The sequence below is a fragment of the Capra hircus genome, chromosome 23, assembly GCF_001704415.2.
Source record: "Capra hircus breed San Clemente chromosome 23, ASM170441v1, whole genome shotgun sequence".
NCBI lineage: Eukaryota > Metazoa > Chordata > Mammalia > Artiodactyla > Bovidae > Capra > Capra hircus.
The window spans coordinates 22,726,974-22,739,749 of record NC_030830.1 but is presented as its reverse complement, the minus strand read 5'-3'; the positions used below and the strand labels follow the sequence as shown (position 1 = coordinate 22,739,749).

Sequence of the window (12,776 nt, the reverse complement as noted above, 5' to 3'; positions counted from 1 at the left end):
GGGTTTGGGGTTCAAAGGCCTCGGCTCGTCCTCATCCGGGTCCTCCGACTGAGGTCTCTCTCGACTGATTGGACCCCTTTTTTCGCTCCTGATTGGCCGAGATCGGGAAAGACGGCGACGAGCTCGGAAAAGAGGACAAATACTAGGGTCGCAGGGTTCAAAATGGCTTCGGCCTCCTTCGGTGACGTAGAGAGCAGAACTTGGGTCCGCCCCTCCCTCTTAGTGAAGAAGGGAGCAGGACTAGGATTAGCCCGACGTTTGGATGGTGCGAACGTCGATCTGCAGCGCTGGTGTTAACCCATCTCCCTCGGCTGGACGACTCAGCCCGCCCCTCTTTAGGTGATTTACAGAGCAGAACTGAACTGAAGACCCATCCCCTTTTTAACGTGGCACATAGTAGAACGAGTTGACCTCGACTCCGTTTTAAATCTTAAAAGCAGAAAAGGCCTAGCCCCCCTCCCTTTGTGAGTGGGTGCAAGAGGCAAGGCCCGCCCCCTTTTAGGCGACCCGCCCCTTCTTTCTCCTGTGCCCGGCAGAACTGGGGTCTTCCTCCTGGGCTGGACCCCTGGGACTTAGGCAGGCTGCTTCAGAGCTTGGGCCTTTCGCACAAGTTTGGGCCTCTTCTACAGTCAGTGGCCCTCACTGTAGCCCGAGGAGCAGAACTAGGTAACAGTCCTGGAGTTACCGGTGTTCTTTACATCCTTTTCAGGGCAAAGGTGACTGGGGGCTGGAGGCCAGACACAAGCTGAGGGTTCTTCAACAACATCCTGATAAAAAGGCCCCACGTGACTCAAGTGAGGAAAGATGAGAAATTAGGAGTCGCCTATGGCAGAGGAGGTTAAGGTTCAGGCGACGTGTAGAGGTTTAGGGAAAAGGTCATTGAGAGGGAGAAGAGGAGACCCAATAGGAGTGGAGAGTGATGGGATGATCCTGACAAGGGGATGATGGGAGTATGGTGGAGAGAGCTAGGTACATGACTACAAAATTAAGGAGGCATGCTCATCCCAGAGGAAACAGCATTCTTCCTCACTTTTTCAAGAAATTAAGCCTAATGTCCAATTTACATTGGAAGAAAAGCATACATCTTTTCTATATTGCAGAGACGGGTAGTCTCAGCGTGGGTGAGTAAGGAGACTATACGAAGGAAGAAAGTAAGGTACAGCCTACAGGGACAAGGGCCTGAGAGTTTCCCTTCTCCCCAAAGACCAGGATGGGGGGCGGGCAGTGGAGGAGGGAGCTGGACTGCTAGGAGATAGTGGCAGGGACAAAGGGCAGAGATCAGATGAGGGTTGGAAGGTGAGGTGGGGTGACATCTCGTCTCCCTCGAGCCCTGGAGAGAAAAAGAAGAGACGTGAAGAACCCAGTGCTTGGCATATAGTAGGTGCTTGATAAATATTTGAATTTGAATGGGGAACAGGAGGAGGGAGCTGGAAAAGGGTTGGAGTTGGATGGAATAAGCAGCAGATGTGGGAGTTGAGAAAAAAAAGAAGCCAATTGACAATATGAGGAGAACTGATGGAGAATGAGAAGGAATACACCAGCAAGGGACACACAAGCCATGTGTGCCGAAAGGAAGTTGGAGGAAAAAAGATGCAGCTGGAATCAGAGAAGGCCAGAGAGACCTAAGCAAAGACCAGCTGAGCCCTCGTGGGGCGGAGCTAGGCAAAAACTGAAAGATGTGGGGAGGCGATTGGCAAAACAGGGCGCCCATCACCGCCCCCTACTTCCTGGCCAGCCCCGGAAATCAGCGGGCGTGGGGAGGGGTGGCGGGGGATAGCGGCAGCAGCAGCAGCCCCAGCCCTCAGAGAGACAGCAGGAAGGGAGGGAGGGAGGGAGCTAAGGGGACAACCCCCCATCATTCCTACCGCTATGGGCCCGGCCTCCCACTCTCACCTCCCCTCCTTCGGCCGGGGCTAGGACACCCCCAAATCCTGTCGCCCCCTTGGCACCGACACCCCGACTGAGGCAGAGACACAGCCACCCGCCACCACCGCTGCGGCAGCCTGGCTGGGGAGGGGGCCAGCCCCCCAGGCCCCCCACCCCACTGAGGTGGGGGCAGGAAAGGGATGGGAGGAGGAGGGAGGAGGGTGCTAAAAGGGACGTGGAGGAGGGGATGGGGGAGAGATGGGGTCTGGGAGGGCGGGTTTGGGGAGAGGGTTAATGGGAAAAGGATAAGGGCCGACTGGGGAGAGGGTTGCTGGGGAAAGGAGAGGGGGCCTGAGAGGGGGGAAGGATGGAAGAGACACAAGAGGGAGGAGAAATGGACACCCTGTGAATGGGGGTGTGGACAGGGGATCTTGGAGAGGAAATTCCCTTCACCTTCCCAGTTCCTTTTTGTGCCCTTTAGCCCCACATAACTCTTGGGGGGTTGTGGCAGTCAGAAGGCAGTTTACTGCCCTCCTTTCCCCAGCAGAATTGGCTTCCTAGGAATGCCCTCAGATACCTCTGTTTCTGTGTAGGCACAGGACCTCTTGTTTCTCAGTGGCCTTCGGCGCTGTGTTCGACCCTTACTGACATACAGATGGCTCGTGGGGGGCCGTGTTTTCTACACTGAGTGGGTGTGCCTTTGACATGTTTAATGGCTTCTGTGCCGGCAGTGTGCCCAGTGCTGTCCACAGGCTGTGGAGAAACGATGTGTTATTTTCCATCAGAACTGCCTGCTCTCGTATCATGTCCATGTCTCATATGCAGTCTTGACATGTTCACGTCTGCGTGTTCTCATCTGTTGCCTCTGTTGTGTGGTTTTGTGTCTCTTGCCCATGTTATGTATTCGCACGTTTACTTTAGCATGTAGAGACCATACGTTACTTTGTTGAGGCCCACAGGGGCTGTGTTTAGTCCCGCCATATGCAGACGCCTTCGTGTGTGGGATCTCATGGCTTAACCGACTCGCACACACGCGGCTGTGATCAGATTGGCCTGTTGACTACCTGTGTTTTCGTAGTCCCCGGTTCACACCACCCATGTGCATGCCCTTTCCATGATGTGCTGATGTGACGTGTCCACAACTCACGTGCTTCTGGTTAGACATGTATTTCATAATTTGGGGAGCAGTATATTTTGTGAGCAATATGCTCATTAACTCCCTTGGCACTCCATTGTGCTTACGAATCCTCGGACATTTCCTGTTCTGCAGAGGAAAGGAACATCACGTATCAGAGAAGAAGATAACTGGGCCTCCATGTTGCTGAAGAGCCACCCCCATATACCTTCCCTTGCTGACCCCCATCTCTTCATGCACATTATCTCTGGCACCTGTGCACAGTCTGTGTCCATGGAGCTCAGTGCACAGCACAGGGTCAGCCCTGCCAAGCACATGAACTGTCCCTCGCTCTTGGCACTGTTGGCACGCATTTGATGACACCAGCATCTTTCCCTTGTGGCATGTTAATCCCCATTCTGTATGTTTCTCTATGTATGTGCAAGATGATGTGTTCCATCTTGTCTCGATTGTTGTTCTGCCGTCACCATGACCCTGTCTTGTGTGTGTGCATCCAGAGTAGGTTACTGTTAGGCCTGTGTGTTCATTGCCTTCTTGGTGCCTTTTCTTTTCCTAGTTAATAGTCCTCAAGAGGGTAGCTATCTGATTCATGTTCAGAAGTGTTGTCCCGTTAATTACAACTAGGTGGGTATGTATACATCCTTATAATCTGTCCAGCAAATGTTTATTGAGCATCTTCTCTGCTTCATTCTGTCCTGGGCATTGGGAGTAAGACAGTTCCTGCCATCAGGCTGCCTGCAGGCTAGGAAGGGAAATATAGGTGACCTCAAGCAACTACATGCTGTTTAGTGTTGAAGTGAGTGGTCCTCAGACTTACATGCACATCAGATTCACCTAGATGGCTTGTTAAAACACTGATTGATGGACCCCGTGCCCAAGGTCCTGTTTCAGAAGATCTGGGGTGAGGGCCAAGGATTTCTACACTTTGAGAACCAGTGATCAAGATAAAGTGTAATGAAAAGACGAGCCTGGAGGAGTTCAGGAAGAGCTCCAAAAAGTGACACCAAACTGGATGAGGCAAGTGAAGAGATGGAGGAACATCCCCACCAAAGGGAACAGCCTGTCATGGCCTAGAAGCATGAAAGATCATGGTGTGTCTGGGGAACTGCAGTTTATCGGTGTGCTGGAGTGAAAAAGACTCTTGTAGGGATGTGGCCAAAGATGTAAGCAGAAGTCAGCCTGTCCAGAAGGGCCTTTGGGCAAGAGATATGCTCAGATTGGTGTCACGGAAACATCCTGTGGTTGCTGTGTGGAAGATGGATCGAAAGGGATGAGTTAGGAGCCTGTTGCACATAGTCCAGGGGAGACAACGCTGGTTCCAGCTTGTGGGGAAAGTAGGATGAAGCCACGCTGAGAGCCTGCTCTCCTAGCTGGCAGTCCTGTTTCCCCTATCACCTGTCACCACCCTTGGCAGTGGACTTACCTTGGAGCACAGTCCTTCTGTCGTGGAAGGGAGTGCCTTTGGCCTTGATGTGAGCGATAGATGTTTACCTGAACGCCGTTTTTGTGAATTGTGACCCTGCCCCCAACAGTGGGTCGGAGTGGAGGAAGGAGGAAGAGCCTGGAGAACAGATTCTGCATGCCACGCTTCCTCCTCCTGAGCTCCTTCCTCTCCCGGGCAGGTGGTACGATGACCCTTTTACTCTTTTGCCCTCCTCCTCCCACTTGGTGAGGCCTTGCACACTGCCTGCTGGACCGCTCTGCCTCCAGTGTCGCTGGAAGCAGGGGGAGGGCTGGTGGGATTTGTTTGCCTGTCTGTGGAGGCAGGGTTAATGGACATAGGTATGTCCATGGGTTGATCTGGGAGCGGGGAGCCTGCCTGGGTGGAGAGGGGTTTTACTGGGTATGCATTTTGCCATCCTTTTATCTGTCATGATTATAAATTTGCATGTGTGCATGAACAGGTCGGTCTTTATATGACTGTGTGTGTCTGAGTTTGCATTAGTGACAGAGCCTTTATTCTTGCCTGTCAGCCCTTGAGACTGTCTGTGTTTTGTCACGTACATGGTATCTACTGTGTGCTGTGTGTACACATGTGTACAGATGTTTATACAGACAACAGCATAACCCAGTGGTTAGGAGCACAAGCTGCTTAGGTTTAAGCTAGGAAGTACCCTTAGGGGTCATATCACCTCAAATAAGTTTTTTAACCTCTCTGGGTCTATTTCCTTTAAAATGTAAATTGTGTATTTTCATATTTAAGGACTTAACATAGTATATGGGCTTGAACCCGCCTGCCAATTCAGGAGACATAAGAGACTTAGGTTTGATCCCTGTGTTGGGAAGATCCCCTGGAACAGGGCATGGCAACCCACTCCAGTATTCTTGCTTGGAGAATCCCATGGACAGAGGAGGCAGGCTATAGTCCATAGGGTCACAAAGAGTCGGAGACAACTGAAGCAACTTTGCAGCAACGGCAACATAGTATATAGACCAGCCTTGTACAACAGAACTATAATGTAAGCCACGTATGTAATGTTTAATTCTCTCTTAGCTCCATAAAAAAGGTAAAAGCAGGATGAAATTAATCTTAGTATATTGAACCCAGAATGTCCAAAAAGTTACAATTTTAGAATGTAATCAATATAAAAGATTATTAATGGGATATTTTGCATTGTGTTTTATTCAACATCTTTGAAATCTGACATGTATTTGGTACCTCTCAGCATCTCTCAGTGTAGAATAGGGCATATTTCAAGTGCTCAGTAGCCATATGTGGCTAGTGGCTACCATATTGAACAGCAGAGAGATAGACCATTATAAGAGCCTTACTGGCTGCAAGTGTTAGCTATTATTAATGTCCCTTTATTGCAGTGTGTCTGTGAACTGTGGATGTCCATGTCGTGTGTCTCTTGTGTGAATATATCTGGCACTTTCAGGGACGGGTGGGAGAGCAACCCTGAGCTCCCATCCCCACTGCCCCCCTCCTAAAGAGGCTTCCTGGACAGGTGTTAATGCTCCCCACAGTCCCCCAAACCTTCGCCTCGCACCTTGCCGCCCCGCCCCCCACCTCCAGGAAGCAGGCCCACTGCCCTTCGCCCCGCCCCCTGCAGGTGACCAGAATGGAGCTGTGGCCAGGGGCGGGGACTCTGCTGCTGCTGCTCTTCCTGCTGCTGCTCCTCCTGCTGCCCACTCTGTGGTTCTGCAGCCCCAGTGCCAAGTACTTCTTCAAGATGGCCTTCTACAACGGCTGGATCCTCTTCCTGGCTGTGCTCGCCATCCCTGTGTGTGCCGTGCGAGGACGCAACGTCGAGAACATGAAGTGAGGTCCCAGGGGCTTGGGGTGATGGAGGGAACCTCAGGGTCGGAAGCGAGCAATGGATGGGGAGGGCAGTGAGTATGCAGGAGACACTGAGCGAGCCCAGGGACGAGGAAGGGGAGAAGACTGCCAAGATGCCCAGGAAGATGGCAGGGTGGCGGGGAGCTGAGCCCTGCTGGCGGATGTATGCCAGCGGGTCCCGCTGGAACCCCTTGCCGTATGGGACCCCTGCAGGATCTTGCGTCTGATGCTACTCCACATCAAATACCTGTACGGGATCCGAGTGGAGGTACGAGGGGCCCACCACTTCCCTCCTTCACAGCCCTACGTCGTCGTCTCCAACCACCAGAGCTCCCTCGACCTGCTTGGTGAGCAGCCTCTCCTAGCCGCACTGGGAACCTTCCCTGGGATCACCTCCCCTAGGTGTCCTCCACCCTCCCTCCGCTGCCCTCAGGAGCAAGGTGGTAGACCTTCAGTCACCCTTACTTTCTGGGGCTCCCCCTGCCGTCCCAGGCTACCTCTTCCTTTATCTCTGGTCCCTGGCAGTGTGGCCGAGGTGGGCCCCTTCCTGTGATGCTGATCCTCACCCTGCCCCCACCCCTGCCCCAGGGATGATGGAGGTGCTGCCAGGCCGCTGTGTGCCCATTGCCAAGCGGGAGCTGCTGTGGGCCGGCTCTGCGGGGCTGGCCTGCTGGCTGGCAGGAGTCATCTTCATTGACCGGAAGCGCACTGGGGATGCCATCAGTGTGATGTCTGAGGTCGCCCAGACCCTGCTTACACAGGATGTGAGTCACCCTGGGGAAATGGGGCTGTAAACTGATGTGCAGGGTCCACAGGCCTCAGAAGTCCCATGACAGCATCATAATCATTTTCTGACCTCTCCATGTGTGTCTTCCTTGACCCCTCTCCCCCAGGTACGGGTCTGGGTTTTTCCCGAGGGCACAAGAAACCACAACGGCTCCATGCTGCCCTTCAAACGTGGCGCCTTCCACCTCGCAGTGCAGGCCCAGGTGATTCCGACTTCCCCTCCTCCTGACCTGCAGTCCCCAGCATCCCTTCCTCTCTTGGCAGAGGCTCATCATGGGGGCCTGGGCTGACCCCCCCTGACCGCTTTCCCCCCCACCCCCCCAACCTTCAGGTTCCCATTGTGCCCATTGTCATGTCCTCCTATCAAGACTTCTACTGCAAGAAGGAGCGCCGCTTCACTTCGGGTGAGGGCTCTGCGCAGATCTGGGATTGGGGGTGGCTGGAAGGGCCATGAGAGAGGCTAGAGGGATATCCCCACGAGGCAGGAACTTCAGTCAGTGTCAGAATGGTGAGATGTCCACCTGATCATGTAATGTGACCCCACATCAGCCGATACGTATTTATGAAGCAGCGTTGTACCCTGCTAGGCGGTAACACTCCGTCCTTCCAATAAGGGCCATTACTGTCTAGCAGGGAAGATAAGCCTGTGTGTGCAAAGTCAGAGCATCCGGCAGTAAACGCTAGACCGTGAGGGCTGGCAGGGCACTGAGGTGTCTGGACTGGGGTTGAGGAAGGCCTCAGTGAGCAGGTGGCAGTTGCCCACGGCAGAGGGAGGGGAACTGAAAGGTGGAGGACGGGAGCAAGCAGCAGGAGAGCTCAGCAAGCAGGCCCAGGTGGCAGAGTCCCAGCAGACGGCCCTGACGGTGCTCATCCCCCTCCCAGGGCGATGTCAGGTCCGGGTGCTGCCCCCAGTGCCCACAGAAGGGCTGAAGCCGGACGACGTCCCAGCTCTGGCTGACAGAGTCCGGCACTCCATGCTCACCGTTTTCCGGGAAATCTCCACTGATGGCAGGGGTGGTGGTGACTATCTGAAGAAGCCCGGAGGGGTGGGCGAGGCCCGGCTCTGAGCTCCCTTCTCATCTCCCCCACTACCCACACCCCACCTTCTCCACACCTACCAGCCCACCAGCCTGAAGCCGGGCCGAGCTCCTCATTTGCCCTCTCCCCACTTGTTCTCCTCTTTGGAATCTTCGACTTTTGAAGTGAATGTGGTCACAGCACCGCTCCCTGCCCCCGTCCCTGCCGCCCCCCCCACAGACTCGTTGCCTCGGTGCAGGCTCCACTCTGACCCCTGCCTCCTGCGCCATCTTGTCTGTGGGACAGTTGCCTCTCCCTCATCCTCAGTGGTTCAGCCTACACAAGGGTAGGAACACTCCATTCTGTCCCCAGTGGACCCTCTTCCTTTGTGGTCTTCTCTCCCACTTCACCTCACGTTGGCCAGTGGACTCATCCATTCTGTGGAACAATTCCTCACTCCCACGTCCACGGACACAGTGGACTCATCCGTTGGTGAGGACACTCCTCACGCTGTGGCTGGAAGCTGATGCGTGGAATACTTCTCCCAGGCTCACCCTGGGAACATTCCTCAGCACCTTCTCCCTTCTTTCCGTGGAGCCTCCTGTCAGTGGAGGCTGGACTCTTCTCACCCAGAGGTCTCATCCCTGCCCTTGCCCAGGTGCCGGGGCTTGAGCACACTCTTGGATGCCACATTTCTGCTTCCACCCATCCCCTGGGTACAGTTGTTCAGTGGTCCTGGCCCCCCAGCGCCCTGCAGCCCTCCTATATCATCCTAGCCGGGCACAGGGGGAAGAAGCAGCTAACAGGTGCTGCACCCACTTCCCCCTGGGGAGCTGGGGAAAGGACCTGAACCCTGGCTGGAGGGGATGGGGAGGGCTTTTAATTTATTTCTCTTTTCTTTTGAGGTTTTCCCTCTCTGAGCCAGTTTTCATTTCCTCCCTATGGCAGTAGCCACTCCCTGCCTGCCACCCCAGACCTGTGCCCCCAAAACCGGGGAGGTGGGCTGGGAGCAAAAGGAGAGGGTGGGACCCAGTTTTGCGTGGTTGATTTTTATTAATTATCTGGATAACAGCAAGAAACCAAGAATAAAGATTGAGCAAGATCTGGGCACGTTCTGACTGTTTTTGTTAAGGAGTTAAGAAAGCAGTTCTTGCCCAGGCATCAGCCCTAGCCCGAGGATTCAAGGGCAGCAACCGCCTTCCTCCATTCTTTAGCTTCGCCTGGCTTCCGTTGTCCATGGCTCCTCAGCGGCAAAGAGCCTTATCTGCAGCTCCCTAGCCAGCCAATCCCAGAGGATTAGTGAGTCCAGTTTCTGTATAAATTAGAGGGCAGGGGCTCTGCAGAGGCTCCTTATCTTCGCCCTTTGAGGCCTGGGCCCAGGCTGTTGTCCTCACAGGAGCCTGGTTAATGACAAGGAGACAGGCAGACACATCGACTGTGTACTTCTGGGATGCCTAGAGCGGGCCCTGGACGCTGTACAGATTGACAGCCTCTCTCAACAATAAGTGGAACCGCCACTGAGCTGGAGAACGGGGTACCCAAAGAGGGGGTGGTGACGTGCAGAAATCTGGGAAGGTATGAGGTGAGTGGGTGCAGAGGAAGGATTTTGGATAAGAGAAAACAAGAGTTGGGGAAAGGTGTCTTGAGGAGCTGGGGGCAGTGGTGGGGAGATGGGGGTCCCCACCGAGAGGGCCATGGGGACTCACAGGTGCCCAGTCTCTCCTCCAGCAGCAGCACCTGGTCACTGAGAGACTCGATCCTATCGCCCCGGCCCCACAGCTCCGCCACCTGCTCGGGCTGCAGCTCTTCCGGGGGCACCGGCAGCACTGCTCGGACCCAGGCCCCAGCCTGACCGGCCCACTGGAAAGGAAGAGATACCTCAGCGGGGCGGGGAGGGGGCCTGTCAGCTCTGCAAGTGTGGCCTCCGGCATCTCCACTCACCTGCTCCAGCCTCTCCAGGCGCCCTCGCAGCTCGCGAATCTCCCGCCTCAGGGCACGCTCATCAGGTCCAGCCTCACGAACTGGGACCAAGGAGAGCGAGCGTCACTGCTGCCCCGGCCCTGCCTCTATTCGCCCCCTGCTCCCACCCACTCACCGGCCACGTTGAGGATGCTGGCACTGGTCGGGGGCTCTGGGGCCCCCTCCGCGCAAGTGCGCCCATCCAGGCCCAGAACCAGGCCGTGCGGACAGCCACAGGTGAAACTGCCTGCCGTATTGAGGCAGCGATGCGAGCAGAGAGTGACGCCGGTTCTGCATTCATCCACATCTAATTACCGGAAAGAGGAGGGGGCTGATGGGGGCGGGGCGGGGATGGGCGCCACTGGCGGGCAGGGAGGTCCTGGCACCACCCCCGAGGGAGGGCGAGCCGACTCACCCACGTGACAGTGCTTCCCACCCCAGCCCGGGGCGCACTCGCAGTGGTCCGGCCCAACGCAGACGCCTCCGTTCTGGCAGGGCTTGGCGCAGATGGCTGAGGGTGCAGGAAGTGGGGTTCAGAACCCAGCGGAAGGCCTGGCTGTCCGCCCAGCGGGGCGCACCTCCCCCTAAGGCCCGGGAAGCCCTAGCCTCACCTTCGTCACAGGTGAGTGCCCCAGGATGCCGCTTCTTCCAGCCCTGGCAGCACACGGCGTGGGTCTGCCGCACCTCCTTCCGCACCTCCCTCCAGGCCACGCGGTACGTGGTCCTGGAACACAGCACCGGGCTCTGGGCGTTGGCCTATGTATGGGTCCTTGTCCTGGCTCTGGGGGGTTCCTCTTGAGAAACCCCGGGGTCCCAGCTCCCCATCCTCACCTGTAGGTGCTGCAGACACGCCTTCCAGAGCACAGGGTCAGATAGGGCTTATATACAGGTTGGCTGTAGGACTCATTGTAACGGAGTGGGACCACCAGGGTCTGCTTGGAGCAGACCCCCTGACTGCACCCATGTGGGAGAAAGTGAGACACTGAGTGGGCCAGGCCCTGGGGAGCCAGAGCCCCACTCCCCTTCACCCTCCCTAAACATGACAACCTCATCCCCCTCCTCAACTTTGTTTTGCCCCCTGTGAAGCCCCACCCCCGGCCCTGCCACCTCTGTTGTCACCTCTCTTTGAGGGCTCCACCCTTGGCCCCCTCGCCTGTCATCAGTAGCAGGAGGAACCAGAGTCCGCCTAAGACAGTGCACGGCTCAGCCCTGGACCCCATGATTCTCCTTGACTTCAGACTGCCAGCTGCAGGCAAGAGGTTAATGGAGGCCCTTCCCCTCTGCTAGTAACTTCTCCAGCTCCAGCACTCCCAAGAACAGTCTGCTGGTGCCCTGTAAGCCAGGCAGGACATTCATTTGCACACTTGCACTAGCCACCAGGATTGTCAGCACCTGCACATATATTAACACCCATCATCCTTCAGTACATACATGGTCCCTGCAGCATACAAGCTCACAGCCTGACACACTCCCTCCACCTCCCTTCAGGCCCCTCCTATCTCTGATGTACCCTCTTCCATCCTAATCTTCCTACCTTCAAAATCTCAGATATTCACCATTACACCCCTTTACACCTTGTACACAACCCGCACACCTGGAGACCCCACCTTAAGCACACTCCTGCTACCCTCACAACCCCACCACCACATACACCCTGAACCCACGCCCCTTACTCAGACAACACCTCCAACTCACACCCACTCTAAGACTCTTAGTGACCCCCCCTCTTTCCCCATTGACATTCTCTCCCCACCTGTCTTTGCCTTTCTCCGGGAGACTTCAGGTCGACCAGCCTCAGCAGCAGCCACTCAGACTGGTGGGCGGGCTGCAAAGGGGAGGAGGGGCTGGGCCAGACAGAGCCCTCCCATCCCTGCCCCCTCCCATAAGCCTCCTCCCATAGCTGGAGCTTGGTCAATTCAGTGGGGTCTAAATCCCCACTGACCTTCACCCCCACCCCCTGCAGCCAAGTAAAGAGCCCCCTAGAAGTTTCTTCTTAACCATGAGGCCCCTTATTTGGAACTCCCCCAAGTCAACAGAGGCTACTGGCTTTAAACACCTGGCCTTTGCCCTCCGCCCTTCAACCCAACACAGACGGGAAGAACTGAGGGGCAGGGAAAGGCAGAGCTGGCAGAGAAGAAAGTGGGGTTAGGTCATGGGAGAAAAGGCAAGATCAGCGGAGGAAAGAAAGAAGGGCGAGATACCACAAAGGTGGGGGAGGTTGGGGAGGCTGCCCAGGGCACTGAGGGAAAAATTGCCCCCATTTCTTGATGACATTTATTAGGGCCTGGGGGGCGGAGAGGGGGCAGAATTGAGTCAGCCACCGCCCCCCATGCCAGAGCAGACAGGGCCTTATTGTCTCCACCAAGATTCCTTCTTTCAAGGAAGAGGAGGCTCATTGTCCAGCCCCTCACCCAGCTCTGGCCTACAAAGGTTGAAAAGGGGCACAACAAATGCCCACCCTGACCCTGCGTCCCCTCGTCTAGCCTGAGGGTGGCTGGTACATTCCACCCATGAGGCTGGGGTCCAAACCGTTAGAGCCCTGGGCTCAGCCCCCCAGTTGCAGGCTGGGACAGGAAGAGAATTGTCCTCAGCAGGAAAGAACCCACAGAGAATCAGGAACCCGCACAGAATGGGCATTGAGAGAGCGGAAACATCAAGGGGGTCCCACCCCAGACCAGGCATCCGGGCACCCAGGCCCCAGGCTCTCCATCCCCACCCTCCTGGGGGAGCCAG

At 55.9% G+C, this 12,776-nt stretch overlaps 2 protein-coding genes across 11 annotated transcripts; one reads left to right on the top strand and one right to left on the bottom strand.

Moving 5' to 3' along the window:
- AGPAT1 (1-acylglycerol-3-phosphate O-acyltransferase 1) lies at nucleotides 82–9,186 on the top strand. 6 transcript variants are annotated; one of them, XM_013973952.2, is made up of 7 exons: nucleotides 82–339; nucleotides 6,055–6,263; nucleotides 6,495–6,628; nucleotides 6,870–7,045; nucleotides 7,175–7,270; nucleotides 7,399–7,471; nucleotides 7,950–9,186. In XM_013973952.2, exons 2-7 carry the CDS (start codon nucleotides 6,064–6,066, stop codon nucleotides 8,132–8,134), a joined length of 864 nt encoding a protein of 287 aa, XP_013829406.1. In that variant the 5' UTR covers nucleotides 82–339; nucleotides 6,055–6,063; the 3' UTR covers nucleotides 8,135–9,186.
- On the bottom strand, nucleotides 9,118–12,690 carry EGFL8 (EGF like domain multiple 8). Of its 5 annotated transcripts, XM_018038966.1 has the most exons (8): nucleotides 11,163–11,785; nucleotides 10,875–10,997; nucleotides 10,655–10,767; nucleotides 10,459–10,554; nucleotides 10,180–10,350; nucleotides 10,026–10,105; nucleotides 9,791–9,944; nucleotides 9,118–9,484 (listed from the first exon to the last, which is right to left on the bottom strand). In XM_018038966.1, exons 1-8 carry the CDS (start codon nucleotides 11,261–11,263, stop codon nucleotides 9,435–9,437), a joined length of 888 nt encoding a protein of 295 aa, XP_017894455.1. In that variant the 5' UTR covers nucleotides 11,264–11,785; the 3' UTR covers nucleotides 9,118–9,434. The 5 variants fall into 5 exon arrangements, with proteins under 5 accessions (XP_017894455.1, XP_017894454.1, XP_017894452.1 ...); XM_018038965.1 differs by having other exon boundaries at nucleotides 9,791–10,105; nucleotides 11,163–11,787; XM_018038963.1 differs by adding an exon at nucleotides 11,797–12,690 and having other exon boundaries at nucleotides 9,286–10,105; nucleotides 11,163–11,375.